This window comes from Kogia breviceps, chromosome 3 (assembly GCF_026419965.1).
Source record: "Kogia breviceps isolate mKogBre1 chromosome 3, mKogBre1 haplotype 1, whole genome shotgun sequence".
NCBI classification, from domain to species: domain Eukaryota; kingdom Metazoa; phylum Chordata; class Mammalia; order Artiodactyla; family Physeteridae; genus Kogia; species Kogia breviceps.
The window spans coordinates 564,839-583,972 of NC_081312.1; the positions used below are offsets into that span (position 1 = coordinate 564,839).

General features: G+C 65.6%; 1 protein-coding gene across 4 annotated transcripts in view; it reads right to left on the minus strand.

The window, feature by feature from the left end:
* The window catches only part of MTA1 (metastasis associated 1), a 37,526-nt gene that overhangs the window by 8,299 nt on the left and 10,093 nt on the right, over positions 1-19,134 (minus strand). For all 4 annotated transcript variants that reach the window (XR_010839353.1, XR_010839354.1, XM_067027603.1 and 1 more), the window contains exons 2-9: positions 15,749-15,816; positions 10,952-11,045; positions 7,746-7,796; positions 7,223-7,349; positions 7,039-7,102; positions 4,578-4,695; positions 1,445-1,547; positions 575-674 (exon numbers count right to left, since the gene is read on the minus strand). Coding sequence is in view for 2 of the 4 variants with exons in the window: in XM_067027603.1 (XP_066883704.1) it covers positions 575-674; positions 1,445-1,547; positions 4,578-4,695; positions 7,039-7,102; positions 7,223-7,349; positions 7,746-7,796; positions 10,952-11,045; positions 15,749-15,816 (725 nt within the window). In the remaining 2 variants the exon portion in view is untranslated. The remainder of the gene's footprint in view (positions 1-574; positions 675-1,444; positions 1,548-4,577; positions 4,696-7,038; positions 7,103-7,222; positions 7,350-7,745; positions 7,797-10,951; positions 11,046-15,748; positions 15,817-19,134) is intronic.

Consider the following 19,134-nt stretch of genomic DNA (forward strand, 5'->3'; position numbering starts at 1 on the left):
GGGTCGCCCGGGCCCCAGAGCTGGTGCGACCACACCCCCCCGCCCGGCCCCAGGCAGGAGGCACACCTGGGCCGTGTGCGGGAGGCCACAGGACCCAGGGGTTGGCCCTCCCTCCCCCCTGAGAGGGGAATAAGGACAGTCTCGGGTGGGGGGCGGCCGGGGGGCTCTGGGGAGAGTGCAGGGAGAGGCTGAGCTGCTCGGAGCAGAAGAGAAAAGCAGCCGTGCTCCCGGGCCCACCTCGGTAGGGGCGGGACTGCAGGACGGGGTGGCTCAGCCAGCAGACAGTGGGTGACGGACCCCGGGCCAGAGTGCCCTGGGCAGGAGGGGCCGGCCTAGGGCACGAGCCGTCCTCTGGGAGATGCCGCTGCCTCTGAGGTGGGAAGCGTGGAAGGAGCAGGGCGGGCTGAGGACGTGCGAACCGCAGCCCAGCAAGGGCCCAGTAGGGCCTGACCATGTGCCGGCCGGCAGCCTCTCACCAGCATGGGACAGGGTCACCACACAGGGGCCGTGAGAGCCCTGCGCTGTGCCCCCCATGGGGGGGCGGAGGGCTGTGCCCTGTGGCCCTCTCACTTACCAGGGTGATGTCCCGAGAGGCGGCCGCGGCGCTCATGTGCAGGCTGGGCTGTCGGACAGAGCTGCTGCAGTCCAGGGCGCGTGCAAAGGTGCCCACGGAGCTGGGGAGGAGGAGAGATGCTGACCACTGGAGCGGACAAGCAGGAGGGGTGGCCAGACCAGGCCGGACACGCAGACGCGTCCAGACTCAGCTGTCTCAGGACGGAGGACTCTGGTCTGGAGCACGGGGACGTCGTTTCTGAGACTTTGCAGACCTCTTCTTACAAGAGAGAGCCTTCCGGTCCTGAGACCCAGGACCCCATTCCTACACTGTTTCTGACGGCACCTGGCCCAGGTGCCTTCTGGGCGTGTGGCCCCCGTGTGCTCGCAGGAGCTCCCCTCCTGCTGTCCCAGACCAGGGACCCCTGGGGGCCGGCCTGGGCAGAAGCTGCTCCTCGGAGGGCTGCCCCTTTGTGCCCAGGAGGCCCCGCGTCTCCAGGCCACCTCTGCCCGGTCCCGGAGCCAGACGAGCAAGCGCCTCTGTCCCGCCCTACCGTCCGGGGAAAGGGCCCGCATCTGCAGCCGGCGTACTTGGCCTCGGCCGGCGGGCGGCCCCTGAGGTCCACGGGTCGGGTTGGGGGTGGAGGTGGAGGTGTCGGGCCGCCTCCCAGACCCGGGGACCCAGCGGCGCCCCAGAGCGGGCCCCACCTTCAGGGAAGGGCCAGGCACCACCCCGCAGGCCTCGGGGCCTCCGCAGGGCAGGGCCCCGGGCTCTCGGGCCCCCCAGGCCGGCCACTGGGGGACGCCCTGCAGGACAGGCAAGCCGCCGCCCGCCGCGGGGGTGGGGCAGGGGCTAAGGCCTCGCGCCCGCTCACGCCCCAGCCGTACTCACCGGGCCACCACCAGGAACTGGTCGATCTGCTCGTCCGCCAGCGGGCTGTGGGCCTCCCACACCTTGGTCTCCAGCTCGGACTGGTCTCGGCCGTCCTCCTCGCCTAGGAGGGAGAAACACTGCACGGCGAGGACGGGACCCCCGAGGCCCCGTTTGGAGCCCAGACCCAGCTGCTGGGGCGGCCAGCGGGCGCCACGCCCTCCACACCCTCCTGCAGCGCTGGGAGGGGCGGGGAGGGGGAGCGAGCCCAGGGACGAGGCCACGGGCGCACGCGCCCGCAGGCACACACACGCTCGCGCACACACGCTCGCGCACACACACGCTCACGCACGCGCAGAGGCGGTCGGCCCAGAGCTCCAGGGCACGCTCAACACACGACGGCCTTCACCTCTGGAGACAGTGGGCGCCTGGGGCTGGCAGCCCGTGGCCCCCGTGAAGGAGCTTCAAGAGGTGCCGTCGGGAGGGCCCAGGGAGCGCAGCCAGCCGGACAGAGGGGCGGAGCAGCTCAGGTCTGATCAGCCAAGCTCTTTACTCTGAGATGGACGCTGCAGGGGGAGGTGCGGCTGCTCCCAGCCCCCAGCGGCAGCCCCGTCACGTCACAACAAGGACACTGATGTCGCCTCAGTGCGGACCCACGCGCCTGCCACCCAAGGACCCCCTTGGTGCCAAAAGGCTCCGTCTCCGGGCACCTTCCCTCTGCAGGCGGGAGCCCCGCTCCTCACCCTGCATGTGGCGGGCGTGGGGGCTCAGGGCCCAGCCAGGAGGGTTTCTCTCCTGGGCAGCTGCCCATGCCAAGCACCATCTGCCACGTGCTCCAGGCAGCAAGGGGCAGACGAGGCCAGCACGAGGGCCCAGAGGATGCCCGCCCCAAGGTCACACCCCTGCCCAGCTCAGGTGCTCTCCGTGGCCACCGACTCCCAGACCCAGGGCAGGACCCCTCACGGCACCCAGGAAGCCCACGGAAGCCCTGTGTGAGCGCGGTCATGCAGAGCCCGGCATGGCCAAAAGTCACCAAGGAAACACGTGCTCCCTCGCCCAGGGTAAGGTCGGGCCCTGCCAGGCTCCAGGGGATGGCGCCGGGCCAGGGGCTCACGGGAGAGAAGCCCCGCACTGCAGACGTGCAGGACCGACCCAGGGGCAGGGACGAGGAGATCTGAGGGGTCAGGGTCCCGGGGGCTGCATCTGTAGGACGACCACAGGCGGGGTTTCCCCGGTGTCATGGGTAGGCTCCTTCCTGGTGGTGACTCGGCATGGAGACCCCTCCCCAGGGACACTGGGTACCAAGGAAGGCAGGGCCCCCACTCCTGGATCCAAGGTCCGCGGGCCGCAACCAGCCTCCAGCGACTGCCAGGCAACTGAGCCCAGAGCTACGGACACAGCTAGCTGTGGCCCCACCTGTCGCCCACGCATGCTGGTGCACCCTGCAGATGTCTCACGCGTCCAACGCAGGGGCAGGGCTTCACCCGCTGGGAAGGGTCCAGGCTCCAAGAGGAGAACAGGGAACTGAGGCCTAGGCCGAGCCCACCTCGCCCCAGCGGCCCAGCGGTCGGGAGGAGGCAGGGCTGCAGGCAGGGCTTCCCCGGGGCGCCCCAAGACCAGAGACGCATCCTCCCGCCAAGCCCCCGGGGACGGCCAGAAAGCGAGGTCCTCGGACGTTCCAGCCACTCAGTGTTCTCCTGCGGCCGTCGTGTGGCCTCTCCTGTTTCCCACTGGATGTGGCCCTCACCAGGCCCTTTGTCCTCAGCCAGGCTGGGACGGTATAGACCAGGAGGCCCCATGGGGCCCCTGCAGGACGCCCGTCCCTGGAGCGGGGCCCCGGTGCCAGGTGCACCCCGCCCAGCAGGGGGACGGGCTGCATCAGGAGACCAGCTGGGCCGGCGCATCCGGCTCTGCTCAAGTGCGAGGAGCCCCCACGAGCGACGCGAGCAGCCACAGGGCAGGACCACAGGGCAGAGCGCCAGGGCTGGCAGGAAGGGCAGCCTCGCCCCACCCGGGACGGGGCCAGACACCCGTGAACAGAGGGAACCGCCCCCACCAGGTGCTTCCCCTCAGCCCTCCCTCTCACATCCGAGCGGCGGCAGGAAGCCCTGTACGACAGAGACCGAGACCAAGAAACGGGGGAAGCGCATGCATATGTGTGTGTGTGTGTGTGTGTGTGTGTGTGTGTGTGTGTGTGTGAGAGAGAGAGAGAGATGCACACGCATGGGAGGTGTGGCGCGCGTGCGCGTGTGTGTGCGCACGCAACAGGAAACACGCACACAGGCCACGGAAAGAAGGGACGTCCCGTGTTTCTACAGCACAGAGGAAACCGAGGCACAGACGAGAGGGGAGCCAAGCCCAACCCGCAGCCCCACAGGTGCTGGGGACGCTCGCCAGGAGGACACCGCGCTCCCGAGGGACACGGGGGCCCCGAGGCCACCCGGGCACCACGCGGGGATGGCCCTGCACACCGGGGACCAGCTCCGCAGGAGCACGGGCTCCGAAGAGAACAGGCACCAAGACGCCACCACGGACAAGCCAGTGTGCGGTTCGGCCGTCAGGCCTGCTGCACGGCAATTACACGGCTACGCAGGAAGGAAGGGGCGGGGGGAAGTGCCGGGTACCACGAGGCCCGGACCCCGCTGTGCTCCCGGTCAACCTGAGCTGCCTGAGTGTGGCCGCCACCCAAGTGACCCGGGCTCAGCCACGTGGCCCCAGAAGGAAGCCCGCCACACGGTGCCCCAAGCCAGACAGCCTCGGCCTTGCTGGTCACCGTGGGCCCACGTTCCTGCCTGGGCTGCTTGGTAGGGGACAGGACGGGCTGAGAAGATGGGGGTCAAGCCCGCCCACGACCCCCAGGCTGCTGAAGGACTGGAGGGCAGGGGAGCCGGGCAGTGCGTCCCCGTGCACTTCAGCCTCGCGACGGCACCACCCACTAGAAGTCAGTGACACAGGCAGATCCATTCAAATGAGTTTTGTTTTGGGGAGAGAAAAAGAGCTTTGAAAAGGCTATGACAACTTCCAAGAGGAAACATAATCTCCAGGTGCCAGGGAGGGTCCGACGACACCTCGTGCCGGGGGTCCCGGGGCTTGCCGCCCCATCCCAACATCCAGAGCCCCCCGCCCTCCCCGCCAGCCTCCCGGCCAACCCTACCTTCTTTCAGCAGGTCGGTGATGTCCGCCTGGTACCGGTTCCCTACACGGATCTCCCCCTTGTCAGCCAAGAGGGTCTTCTGCTGGGGGTCGTAGACGAGAGAGTAGAAGAAGAAATCCTGGAAAACAGCGCACGGGGAGGCGTCAGTGCAAAGCGCCCTCGGCCACGCCCACGGGAGGTCAGCAGGCAGGAGGGACGGCGATCTGCTCGGAGGCGCACAGGGCTGACAGGTCAGCAGGCTTGAGAGAGCAGGTGAGGCAGCTGGAGGACCAGCGCGCCCACCAGCAGCAACAGTTTGAAAATCGAGCTTTATGAGAGCGTTTAACAGCAACAAAAGTCCTAAGGCATCGGGGAATGAATCTGACAGGTTCTGGGCACGTCCTTTGAGAAGATGGTGCCGTTTTCCTGCAGTTGTCACAGGAGACGTACACAAAGGCGGTTACGTTACAGAATGTTCTGGACCCGGTGCCCAGAGCTGTCAGCGGAGCAGCACGCTGCAGCCCTCAGCCCCGGAGTCTGGCTTCACCCTGCACGCCTGCGCCCAGGCTGTTCCGGCTGCGACTGGCACAATCCGGCCTTTCTGGCCCTTCGCTGCCTGGCACTCCACGTGCCGACGCCGTCTCTCAGGAGCCGCGTTTAGCTGGCTTTGGGCTACTTTGCAGAAACCAGCCTGCCGACCCTGGGCTTCCCCGGGGGTCTCCCCATGTACACCGAGGCTCGCAGCACCCCGCGTCCCCGTCTCGCCTTTCTTAGTCCCTTGCGGTTGCCTCTCGCGGCCCCTGCTCCCAGGGCGGCGGCCAGCCCCTGCGTCGGAGCCGAGGGCTCCTCTGGGTGCGGGTCCACGCGGGCTGCGGCTGCACCCGCACCCGAGGACCGACTCCCTGAGGCCCAAGCAGGACGGCGGGCCTGGGCGCAGTCAGTCGATTCTCGCCCGGGGCCGCCCAGACCGGGAGGGAAGGCTGCCCCAGCGGGCCGCCGGCCGTCTCAGGCTACGAGCCGCCCACCCCCAGACAGGGGAGCGGAGAGAAGCAGAAAACACGAGGCGAGCGCCCAGGAGACACACGCAGGTCCCCGAACGGGGCCCACGCTCTTGCCAGAGGTCAGGTGGCTCACAGCCACCTTTTCGCTCACGGCCGCCGTCCCTCCGCGTCACCGCCTCTGCGTGGCTGTCGCCAAGGGGTCTTTCTCAACTGCAGACAGCAGGCCCCAGTGGACGCGTGCCTGGGGCCACGGCCCCTGCTCTGTCCTGTGGGCAGGCACGCGGCGGCTCCCTGAAGCCCAGGCCGCCCTGGGGGCTCTTCAGCGCCCACTCCAGGCAGCGCCCTCCTGGCGGTGCTCCAGCGCCTGACTGAGTCAGGCCTCGGCGAGGCCACGGCACCGGGCTCACCCTCCCTCGCGGGACCGCTGTCACTGTGGTCCGCGTTGCGACCCCCCGCCCACCTTGCCCCTCTGGGCCCCCGGGAAGAGCCGGGCCCTGCCTCGGGGGAGGGGACCGTGGCTGAGAACAAGCGTCACCCACAGACGACGACACTTCTGCTAGCAGTCGCGGAGTGGCTGCACACAGGTCCCGGGGGAGCCCGCAGTGCGTGGGGACACGCAGGGAGGGGACCCCAGACCCACAGCCACTCCTTGCCTGACCCCAGGAGCTCCCTTACACCACGACCTGCCCCACTAGGTAACACCCGTGCCCGCGCTGCTCCTGACCCTGCTGGCCTGCCACTGTCCCCAAACACGCTTCTCGCTGCTCCCAGGACTCACACGTGCACCCTCCGGGGACGTTTTTGGTCGTTCCGCCTCGGGGGAGGGGTGCTGGGCGGGCAGCATGGACAGCCCACAACAAGCACCGTCCGCCCTGGGGGTCATCGCGGGCTCAGGGTGAGCAGCTCGGGGGTCACAGCAAGGCCCAGGCACCGGCCGCCGTGGCTCCCCTCCCACCCCTGTCCGTGGGGGGAGGAGGTCGGTGCCCTGGCCCCAGACCCTGGCAGCACTGACGTTTTTGATTTCATAAACTCAGAAACCCTCTGGTCGCCCGGCCGACACGGTCACGGGTCAACCCAGCGAAGACTGGCAACGGCGGCCTGGACTGCGGTAGGGCCACACGCCCGCTGGGAAAGCAGGGGGGCGGCCACGGCCGCCAGCTCGAGTCCCGTCGTCCCCTCCAGGACGAGTTGTGCCCCGCCCGGGGGGCGGGGGGTGGTGGGGAGAGCAGACCCCCAAGTGCCGTCGCGCCCACGCTGGGCCCACGCCGGGCCCTCGCTCCGGAGGGCGAGGGGCGGGGACCGCACGGGACACCAGAAAGGGCCAAGACAGTGCCCGGCCTCAGGGCGCCACGACCAGGGAAGGGCCTGAGCCCAGCGTGAGGTGGGAGCAGCAATGCCCGCCCACCCAGACCAGACCAGCGGAGCCAGGACGCGCCTCTGCCCCCATCCCCCAGCCCCAGCCCCCGGCGTCGGGGCCTCACCTCCCGTTCTAGGTAGGACTTGAGGGACTCGGTCTCGTTGAGCAAAGTGACGCTGCACTTCCCTCTGCAAGACAAGGGCGCGCGTCAGGGGAGCTGGGAAGACTCCCTCGTGCCCGCCCCAGGCCCCCGGGCACCTGATGTGGGTGGCGGGACTCCCTCGTGCCCGCCCCAGGCCCCCGGGCACCTGATGTGGGTGGCGGGCAGTGACTCCAGCTGTCTTGAGAGGAAGAGCTCTCGATGCCTCAGCTGGTGCTTGAGCTTCTCGGGCAGGTCTGCCATTTCTGGGTTTTCCATTTCCTCCTCTGTTTCACCTGAAGGACAAAGAGCTCCTGTGAGCTGGTCCCAAAGACACACGCTCAGGTGGCTGGACAAAGGCCCACCCACTGGCTGCAGAGGCCCCTCCCCGAGCTGGACCCGGGACAGGCGGCGGTGTAGGTCCCCAAAGCGCACCCCAGAAGCCCCGGGCATCTGAACAGGAAGGAGGACAACGTCCTGTGCTGGCCCGGGAAGCAGCACGTCAGATAAAGAAGGGAAAGCGCGACAGCAGCTGCTGCACGTCCAGGACGGCGGGCAGGACCCACCGTGCCCCGCAGCCCTCCCTGCGCCAGGAACCCCTCAGGCCCTCCTCGCGGCAGGGCACACAGGTGCGGGCACGCGGACAGCCCGGCGCTCAGACCCCAGGACCCTCCCGCAGGGGCGGCTCTTACCTTCCTCGCCGTTGTCGGCCCCCGATCCGGTTTTATAGCAGACCGACAGGGCTGTGTAACAGACAGACAGCGCCCAGATGGCGGGTCAGTGACAGCACGCCACGGCACTCACCCCCTGCCCGGCCTGGACCGAGGGCTGTGAGGCCGGGAAGCAGGGTGCACAAGGGGGCCGCAGACCACCCAGCCGAAGACAGAGAACACCTGGGCATCTGGACATCCTGCCTAGCGGACCTCAGCCCCTGCCCGCCCCACGCCCACGCCGCCCGAGACTCTGCGAGCAGAGCCCCACACAAGCCTGAGCAGCGAGGCCCTGCTACCTGCACACAGAACACACCTGCCCCTGCGAAGTCGGGGGAAGCGAGGACGGGGCGGGGGACACGGCCGAGCCACAGCATGGTGGGGGGGGGGGCGGGGGACACGTCCCAAGGCCAGGTCAGCAGCGCGTGCTTCCTGCCTGCGGATGGTGACCTGGGGGGCCTCGGGCACACCTCCAGGGCTGGGCCATGGATGGGCCCAAGGAGAGCCTGAAACTCGAAACCGGCATGCGGTGGGGCTGTGGAAGGTCTCCATGATGTGGGCCCCAGCACACGAAGCCCTGGGGCTGGGGTGCCCCCAAACACACGCTGGAGGTCTGGGGTCACGCACAGTGGGGTGGGGGAAGCCAGACGCACGGCGAAACCCATCCTCTGCCCTGAGACCCAAAGGTAGGGGCGTGAAGCCCAGCCCCCGAGGCTCTGGGCCACCACAAGGCCCCTGGCCCTCTGCTGCCCCCCTGTGGTGGCCACAGGGAGTCCCGGTGCCCCTGGGCAGGGGAGCCCCGCCCCACCCCACCCCACCCCACCCCCGACAAACCCCGGTTGCGGCAGCTCAGACCGAGGGCAAGGTGAGGGGCGGGGCGCTGGGGGAAGAGGGGCAGGGCCGGTCGGCCCGGGCCATGGGCCACGGGAGCCTGAGCAGCCACACCGCTGGCCTCGGCACCTCCCCGCCCCTCCCGGGGGCGCGTCACCAGCACCCGGAAGCCGGCCTGCCATCCCCACACCTCATCCTGCTCACGGGCGACGGCCCCGCTGGCCCCGCAGTACGGCTAGGGACCGGGGCTGGGGGCAACCGCCCTGGATCCTGCCCGCGACAGGCCCTTGGGCATCCATTCAGGTCCGCAGACACCGCCCCTCCCCATCCTGACACCAGCTCACAGTGGCTCTGAGACCCCCAGCCCACCAGGGCTCCCTGCCATCAGCAACGGTGAGGAGGGACCCAGGAACGCACACCCCAGGGCCACGCTTAAGGCCTCAGGGGTGGCCAGGGCTTGGGCCAGGCCGACCTCTAGCCCCAGGGTGACCAGGAGACAGCCTCCCCACAGCCCCCAGGCCCCGTCCCCAGCGGACCCTCAAGCGAGCGTGGGCTGTGGCGCTTGGCCTCTAGGAACCCAGGGCACATGGCCCCTGGCGCAGAAGCCCCTCCCTCTGGGATCCAGGGTGCCCGGGCCCTGGGCTCAGAGCTGGGGGGCCTTCCCCACAAGGCCCAGGCAGGCTCTGGGCTCCCACCCTACCCCGGCTCAGCTCACACACCCTACTGGCTCTTCCGAGCCCTTGCAGCTGGCTCTGGGGAGTTCCAGGGAGGACCTGTCACCTGTGCCCACTGTCCCCTCGGGCAAGGCCTTGGTCTCAGGAGGACAGCTCCGTGGGAGGGGGCCACACACCTCGAGACGGGGCCGTGGCGGAGCAGAATGTGACCTGGAGATCCCAGCAAGGGCTCTACCGCTCTGGGGAGGCCTCTGTGGCCCCAGGGCATCCGTACTGCACCAGGGGCTGGACGCCCTGGTAGGGGCAGGGCGGAAGCTTGTCCCTCAGGCCCCTAGGCCCAGAAGAAACGCGAGCAGCTAATCGGACCGTGCCGTGGGCTCCCCTGGGTCTCTACTCCTCCTGCCAGAAGGGCCCCCCGTGTCCCTACACCCACGCCCTGACGCCAGGTGAGGTGGACCAGCCTCGCCCCAGCTGCAGCGAGCTCACAGATGAGCATGCCAAGAGAGTCAACCCCGAGAAACGTGGTTTCTGCACAGATCACCACGAGACGGAGCAGCCAGTACACACTCCTGAGAAGACAGCCGAGGCCCCGCACTGAGACGCGGCGAGCTGGTGGGAGCGGGCGGCCTCCTCAGAGCAGAACCCCCCCGTGTGCGTGACATGTGTTCCCTGCAGCTTGGCTCTAAGTGCCCGGCAAGGAGCTTTCCCTGCACGTAGAAGCCCCGCCGGCACCGCAGGGCCTCTCTGCCCACCCTGCCAGCTCCAGCACTTCTGCAGGACCCCCTCCTCCCACAGGTCTCGGGGCCTAACACCTGGCCAGGCTCCCCCCGGGGGCCTGAGAGCAGGAGAGCCTGGGCCCGTGGACACAGCGCGCCGTGTGCCGAGGGGCAGCGGCCGCGGTCGCTCTGGGCCAAGCAGCAGACACGGGGAGGAGATCCTCTGTCATCGGCACCCACAGGTCACCTACCGCCAGGGCCACCCCCAAGGCCCCCGTCAGCGTCCTGACAGCATGAGCGGGAGCCCGCGTGCTGACACCTGCAGGGCCAGCGACTGCACAGACCTCTCCACTGGGCCACGCGGCTGTGCGCCTGCAAGACCCCGGCTCTTTTCCTCTCTTCCTCGGCACCCGGAGGCCAGAGTGCAGGGGTGGAGGGCACAGGCTTTAGGGTGGGAGGCTGAGAGGCACTGTATCCCATCTCTGTCCCCTCTGGACACAGCCTCAGGGTCCACCACGCCACCCTGTGGCGTGCAACAGGGACGCTGCTGACAGAGGCCAAAACCCAAAGGTGGGATCCCATCCTCCTGGGAGGCCAGACGAGGCCGGCAAAGAACCGGCTGCTCCCTCAGGGTCGGCTGCACAACCTGCGTCCACCATGCATGGCGCAGAGGCCTGTCCTAGGCAAGAGCGGGAGCGGCCTCCCCCTGCCCCCCCGCAGGCCTGGAGCCCAGGACCCAGGGCTCCATGCACCATCCAAGGAGTGGTCCAACCAAGGATCTGGAAAGTCCCCCAAATTAAACTCCTCGGGTAGATGAGAGCAGCCACACCCTAGGACAAGCACAGCCAGGGTCGCTTCTCAGAGAAGGAAGGAGGCCCCAGGGACATGCACGGACTTCAGTCTACACCCGCCCAGAGGCTGAGGTGGCAGCTACAGGCGGGCTGGAGGGGTGGGCTGGGAGACTCACTGGCGTGCTTGTCGGCCAGGGCGATGAGCGTGCTGGAGATGTCCCGCCTTCTGTAGAAGCACACCACCTTGGCCTCCACGTTCCCGTTGGCCGTCTGCAACAGCAAGGCAGGGTCTAAGGGACGCACGCCCCTGTGGGCCTGCGGCTCCCCGCAGGGGTGTCCCCCAGACGGGGCCTCGGCCGCGACCGGGGACAGGCTCGTCACACGGAGCCCACGCCCCAGGGAAGGTCCTGAAGGCCAGTGGCAACCTGGCCGACGGAGGGACGCACACCGGACCTACACCGAGTCTGCACCCCGCTCCTGTCCTGTCCCGAGCCGCCTGAGGACACCAGGTGGACCCCGGCCACCAGAAAGGACAGCTCCGCCTTGGCCTCGGGAGCTGCCCCTTCCTTCCGGGCACCGGAGGGGGTGTGATCAAGGACGGCTGCGGGCCTCCGTCACCCCCCCCCGAGCAGGAACCTGGCCAGCACGCAAGAGGCGCGGCCCTGAGGCCTGGATCCGCTTCCGAGACGCGGGGCAGTCTGGCGGGGCTAAGCGGCGGCCTCGGCACCAGGATGGGGCGGCTGGCTGCTGCCTGGGACGACCCGGGCTTGCAAAGCGTCCAACGAACACATCAGACGAGCTGCATCAAGGACACCGCGAAGCCCGCGGGGTGTAAACTTCATACCGAGAGTGTGTTTTTTCTTAATTAACAAGTTTACAAAATTTTTAATAACGATGCAAGGATTGTATCACAGTTCTAATCTTTGTAAAGTATAGCACAGCAGCATTTATGACATTAAACAAAATTATCTTTATGAAAAGTATTTCCCTTTTAGTTATTAAATTCCATTAGACCAGGAATTTTTCCCAAGAAAAAGTCTTCGGAATTTTTCACATCCCTGAGCTTAAGTTAAAAGTGCTATCAACTCCGCTGCTTTAAAGGTTCATCACAAAAACTGCAGAGTGGGGCTTCCCTGGTGGCGCAGTGGTTGAGAGTCCGCCTGCCGACGCAGGGGACACGGGTTCGTGCCCCGGTCCAGGAAGATCCCACGTGCCGCGGAGCGGCTGGGCCCGTGAGCCATGGCCGCTGGGCCTGCGCGTCCGAGGCCTGTGCTCCGCAAAGGGAGAGGCCACGGCAGTGAGAGGCCCGCGTACCGCACACACACAAAAAAAACTGCAGAGCGCATGCTGATGAAAACCATCCTCACTCCAGTCTACGAAGAAATATAAAGAGTATGAAGAATTCTTCCAGGAAAACTGAGATCAAGTATCAAAACAAGGGACTGTGAGAGGGCCTGAAGGTGCCATGTCCGTCTTCAGCGTGTGAAGACTGGGTTTTTAGAAGCATGACTTGTCAGCTTGTCGGGATGGCTGTCAGACCCCTAAACGTCTGCAGTGTTCAAGGGTGTCCAGAGTTTTGCAAGACAGGATTCCCAGACCAACAAGCGCCTCCTAGAAATGGTCCTGGAGACTGTCCGCTGAGCTTGGAACGACGAGGGGCCTTCAACACGACGGAGGTGATCTGGCACCGCGTCAGGACCACAGAAGCAACCGGACAGAGTCTAGAAGGACGACCACGGGCGCGTCACGCAGCAGCCACAGTCCCGGCCTCTGGGAGCACCTGGGCCTTGCGTCTTCAGGGCTTTGTCTGAGTCTCTGAGCCACTGAGGCTGCCCCCAGCAGGCCTGTGGAGTTGCAGCCATGCCCCCTCCTGGATCCGCACCAGGTGCAGCCCCTCCCAAGGGCCCCGGGAACGTGCAGCTCCTGGGGCTGTGCCGGCTTCTGCACAACCTCGGCTCTGCAAGCCTGGCCTGGGGACCCGGGACTCCGGAGCCCTCTTCCCTCCGGCGCTCTGCCCGGGTCCCTGCTGCCCCTCACGACACCCACGTGTCTCCTCCAGCTGCCTGTGTCCCCCTCCCAGGGCTGGGGTCCCAAAGGGCCTGTGGGAGGAAAGCTGGGGCAACTGCAGGGCACCCTCGCCCGTTTCCTGTCTCCAAGGAGGCCAGCTCAGCGGCCCCGGAGCGAGGGCAGGACAGCAGGGGTCCTTCCCACAAGGCTGGGGGTGGCCACGGCTCGGGAGCAGGCAGACTGGGGTCCTTGGCCCCCCAGGAGGACCCCACTGGAGGACAAAGTGGGGTGCGGGGAGATGTCCCACTGGGGTCAGCAGCGTCTGCCTTTCGTCCTTTGCTGGACTTTTCGGAGACCCCCACATGCCACGGTCCAACCTGACTCCCTAAAACCTGGCTTCTAATCCCAAGACAGACGCTTCCCAGGAGGCCTCCGCCTGCCCTCTGGTCCTCTCTGGGCCTCTCCTGCCTGGCTGGCACCCAGAGGACCCGCACGGGGCCTGGTCCCCACGCCGCACCCCACAACGCCCGTCCCGAGGGTCAGCGGCCCCCCACGCTCCCCCATTCTCACGCCCCCGCCAGCCTTTTCCTGTTCTTTCACAACAGCAATTTTCTCCAGTAGTGTAAAGATTTAACTCTTCATGAAAACAACGTAAATGGCATATATATCCAATCAAGGTTCTAAGGAGAAAACTCGACAGTTACTTTGTAAGTTCACGAAAGCCCAGAGTCCTGGGAGGGCTGGGGGAACTGGTGTCGGGCACGGCCTGGTGGAGGGTCTCCGAGGGGCTCAAAAGAGCCGGACTTCGCGGGAGGGGCAGTGAGCCCCGCAGGGACGCAGACCCAGCGGCTACGGCTTCGTCAAGAAAACTCATCCTAGGCTTGTTTTCATTTACAGAAAAGAGAAAAAGTGCGGAGCCACCGGCACCCCCGACCCGGCCTACACGCCCCGCTTCCTCAGCGCTCACTGCAGGGTCCACTCCAGGGCCCCGCAGGGACCCCGCGCCGCCCCCCGCTGCTCTGGGTGGGCGGTGTGGGGACTGGTCGGCAGCCCGCAGGGCGCCCTCCGCCGGAGCGCCCGCTGTCCCCGGGGCTGGACGGGGCTGTGGCTCTGGAGGACCTCGGGGTGGGGGCATTTTCTCAGGCCACTCCTCTGCTTGCAGGGCCCTCATCGCCTCTGATTCCTACTAACTGGCCGTTGGGCCGTTGGAGGACTCTCTACTTCCCTGAGTTTTCTCTCTCTGTGTTTTCGTCCCAGTCTCTGCCAGTAACTTCCAGGAGCTTCTTCGCACTCCTGAGTCTCCCCAGTCACAGCGGCCGCCATGTCTCTCTGAGGGTGCCCCTGGCTCGTCTGGCCTCAGTTTTCCTCTGCACCCTCATCAGCTCTCTCCTCGGTTTGTTTTGTCGGATCTCACGGTGGAAGCCGTCCTCCCTGCTCCGTCCGGGTCGCAGGCTGAGAGCAGGCATTCTGCTGGGCCGTGACACCAGTGGCTCAGATCTGCCCCCAGAGAGCACCCCCTCTCCACCTCCCTCTGCACACGAGGCTGCCCAGCACCCTGGGGCCGTCAGAGGAGAGCTCTCAAACTGACCCCGTCTTCAGCCCCTGCCTGAACGACGATCACCTGGGCTGCGCCCACCTCTCCAGCCGGGATGGAGCCCCCGTGCCCCGTGGGGTGGGAGGGGAGGCCGGCAGGGGTGCAGGGCTCCGAGGACCCCGAGGGCCACAGCAGACATCTGTGCTCTCGAGCGCTTTGGACCCACGCCCCTTTCCACCACCCCACCAGGCAGAGCTTCCTGGTGCCCACGCCTGCGTCCACCCTCACGGGGTGGCACTGCCTCTCCCTCACACGTGGCATCGCGGCCAGAGTGAGGGCACCGTGGCCACCCTGCGACCACTGGCCGCCATGGCCCCGCATGCCAGGATGACTCCACGAAGAGGCCTGGGGGGGGGGCGGGGACCAGACAGACGCCTGCTCCCATCGCTGCAGCGGGCACGGGCCGCACCCTCCTGCCCCATGGCTCCAGCGGGCAGTGAGCAGGGGCCCTCCCGCCAGCGCACCGGTTCCAGTGGTGTGGTGGCCTCACGGGACATCTGGCCACCGCCCCCAGCCCAGGTCACTCCAGCCAGGCCGACACGCTCAGGCCGGGGCCGAGGCTTCGGGGCACGGGCACGCCGCCCATCTCCTGGTCCCGGCAGGCACGGCCGCAGGGTCGGGGTGCCGCCATGGCTAGTCTGATCCTTGGGGAACCGGCACCCTGACCTTCCCGCCCCACCCTGCCTGGTCCCGAGACTCGGCCGCACTGCCCCAAGGCCTGAGGTCGAAGAAAGCAGCTCCTCCCCTGCCGGCCACGTGGAGACGCAACAAGGTGGCCCCTAAGCCAACACGAGTGACAACAGTGCTTCCGGGATGGGGGCTGCTCCAGGGCGGGGGTCCACAGCCGCCCTTCTGCAGGAACCGGGGGAGAGAGAAGCGGCAGAGCCAAGAGCCCTGCTGACCGGGCACCGCCGTGGCCGTGGCCTCGGAGGAGGGTCACACGGATGCCCTCTCCCCCAGGGCCCCCGCCAACGCCTCCAACTAGGAAGGCGGCAGGAGAGGTGGGGGGCCTCCCCCACCGGGCTTGGGGGTCCGCGCCCACTCCTCTGACCAAAGAGGCCATTCCGAACCTGCGAGCCCACGGCCACCGCGCCCCACCGGGCCCAGGAGGGCTCCGGGGGTCCCGCCCCGGGGACCCCGCCCCCTAATCCACTCCTAAGTGCCTGCGCAGGACGCTCGGCAGACGTGGAGCGAGAGAGGGAGGCGGGCAGGGGAGCTTCGGGCTGGGGCGCCCAGGCGGCTTCTTCCTTCACTCCTCGGCTGGGACCGTCCAACCCAGACCCTCTCCGAACACCCTACCAGGGACCCTCCGGGATGGGCTCTCTGGGGAGGGGCACCCCCGCCCCCCAGCAGGGACGGGGCCGCACGCTACCTTGTTGAGCTCCTCGATCCTCCGGATCAGGTACGGGTTGCTGGAGGAGTTCTCGAAGTAGACGTAGTCTGCAAACGGGCGAGAGCGCGTCAGCCTCGCGAGGACGCCAGCCCGGGAGCCGCCCCGCCCCGCCCCGCTCGCCCGCGGCCTGGCTGCGTCTGCGGTGGCGGGTGGGGGCCAGGCTCAGGCGCAGCGGTGGGGGGCCGCAGGGGCTGCAGCCGGCCCGGAGGGGGCCCCAAGAGCAGTACCGCCAGGGCGGGAAGGACAATCACAGGCACTGCTACCGCCGGCCCGAGACCACGTCGGCGTGGAGGCTGTCAAGCGCCGGACACCCCCGTGCACATCCCCCAGCGTCCCCCGTGCACATCCCCCGGCGTCCCACCTCCTCCCCTCCAAAGACAAAAGAGCTGAACGGAGGCGAGGCCCGGGCTTCCCGGGTGGAGGAGACACGGAGCTCGCCGGGTCGGGACGAGGTCGGGGGCCGAGGGGAGCGGGGTCCTGAGGGTGCTGCCGCCCCTGCCGGGTCCCCCAGACCTCAGGTCAGCACAGGCTCCCCGCACAGAAAAACCACACGTGCTCTCCGATGCCCCCGAGGGCGAACAGGGCTCTGGCTCAGGGAGGCCCCCAGCGGGAGGCCAGGGGGCCCACCAGCAAAGCCCAGGACAGCCCGAGACCAGCCCCGCAGGGGACAGCTGACCAGGAAGCCGTCCTGGCTGGAGTCCGCTGAGGCCTGCACGTGCACACGGCCCAGGTGCCCCCGGACAGAGGTGAAGACCCCAGCGGGATCACGGGAGGGATGTGCCCGGAGGCTGGCTGGACAAAGAGAGGCCTGAGGGCACAAGCTCGTTTCAGGGCTACTGCGGCCACACTGCACCTCACCGGACTGTACACTCCAGATGGGCGGGTTTTATCACACGCAGATTTTATCTCAACTAAGCAGTTCTTATAAAAAGGTCTCAGATCAATTATCCAAGCTTTCGTTCTAAGAAACTAGATAAAGAGCAAATTAAACCTGAAATAATTACTCCTGCGTGTCAGGAACTGGAAACCACCCAAACACTCCCCCGGGAGGGTAGGGGGTGGCAGACAGGCAGACAGCAGGTCTGCGTCCAGCAACAGAGTCCCGGCAGCACCAGGAAAGGTGCCCTGGACACGGGGCGGCGGGGGGCTCGGGGGACTGGGCGTCTCGCGCCCGGGTGGCAGCTACACACCTGCCGGCAGCTGCCCTGAGCTTCAGAGGACTGGGCTTCACCGCCTGTTAACTCGGTAGGTGGGGAACAAAGAAAGAGGCAGGAGGGGGAGGAGACACAAGCCGCCCGGACACCCGCGAAAGAGACTGAACGCAGAGGCAACTGCCTTCCAAACAGAGAAAGAAGGGAAAGGAGAGCCCTCAGCCCCGGCCCAGATGGCTTCGCTGGTGAATCGCACCGAACCCGGAAGGGAGGCTGAACACAGTCTACACGATCTCTCCCAGAAAGCACTAGAGCAGGGAGCGCCCGGTGGCTCAGGAGGTCGGACACCGCGAGAGACCACAGAGCAGTGCCCCTCACCAACTCGGAGCACAGCTTCTCAGCACAACCTCTGCACATGGGAGCTGGCCGCCCAGCAAGGGGACAACTCCCCTCGACCACTGGGAGTCACCTGGGGACACGTCAAATCACAGCAGTGGAATAAAGAAGAAAAACCATCTCAACAGATGCAGAAGAGCTGACGAAACCTACACAATTCCTGACAAAAACTCTGACACAGGGGCTTCCCTGGTGGTGCAGTGGTTGAGAATCCGCCTGCCGGTGCAGGGGACACGGGTTCGAGCCCTGGTCCGGGAAGATCCCACGTGCCGCAGAGCAACGAAGCCCGTGTGCCACAACTACTGAGCCTGCGCTGTAGAGCCCACGAGCCACAACTACTAAATAAAGCCCGCGCGCCTAGAGCCCGTGCTCCACAAGAGAAGCCACCGCAATGAGAAGCCCACGCACCGCAACAAAGACCCAATGCAGCCAAAAATAAAAAACAAATAAACAAATAAATTTGTTAAAAAACAAAAAACCTCTGATGCAAACTAGGAATTCAAGGGAACTTCCTCGCCTGCTAGCAGGCGTTTACCAAAAACCTACCGTGAAGTCATGTTTACTGATGAAAACACAGTGCCCTCCCCTAAAGCCGGGAAGGGGGCACGGGAGTCGATCCACTGCACTGCTATTCACCCACAGGTCCTAGTCGGTGCCACCAGGAGAAAAAATAAATACATGAAAGGCATACAGATTGGAAAGGAAAAGAGAAAACTCTCTAAATGCAGAGGACATGACTGTCCACAGAGAAATTCCCAGAGTTTACAAAAAGCTATTGAAACTAATGAGGGGCTTCTCTTGCCTTGGGATGGACTGCATTCTGCCTATGGCGTGTGGTGCTCTCTCCATAAGCCTGCTTTCACTTACAACAGAAAAACTAGTGAGTGAGGGTTTAGCAAGCTCATAGGATACAAAAATAGTGGATTAAAAGTACCATTTACAATAGCTCACAAGTACTGAAGTGTTAATTTAACAATCTACAGATCTTTAAAGATCAAAAGCTCTGTGCAAAGATCTGTATGCTGAAAACTACAAAACGCTGAGAAAAACCAACAAAAACTAAATAAACCGTAACATAAGATATGGTGGATCAAAACACAGACTGTCAACCGTTTTCGGTACAGGGCCAGAGTAAATACTTAACGCTTCGCACGACAAGAGGCTAAACCAAAGATATCACTTAGGTATTAACACAATACATTTCCACAAACATTTTGCCAATGAAATTAAAATTAAAACAATAATAACTGAGTATACTTTTTTGTGATAATCCTGGCCTACTAAGGAATTCTGTTCTGGGGGAGGACAATTTGCTGTATCGGGGCTCAAGTTCACGTTCTGGATCATGAAAACCCATCACAACGTCCCTCTTAACGCCGACCCATGATGCGGCCTCTATGTCTTTCTGCACAAAAAGTACCCAAACAACAATATCCATCTGCAGGCGTGAAATTTTAATTGAGCACACTCGTACTGGACTCTCTGAGATCTCTCTCGACCTTTTTCCCTTTCAGCATTTGTGCAGTGAAGGGTGAACCCAGCAGGCCGGGGTCGTCCAAAGCAAGGTGTGGCCCCTGACCTGCTCCTGGGAGGTTGCCCCAAAGCCCCTGGAGGGTCCTGCCTGATGGGAGTCTTTGCCCACCTGGGGGCATGGGCCACACAGACCACGCCGACAGTGTGATCTGTGGTGGGCCAGAGATCAACCTGACCTCCAGAGGGCTGGACGCCAAGGCCAGCCACGCCGATGGTTAGCCATAGCCGTGTGACCAACCTGGATTAACACCCTGGACACCGAGTTGCGTGTGGTCTCACCATCTG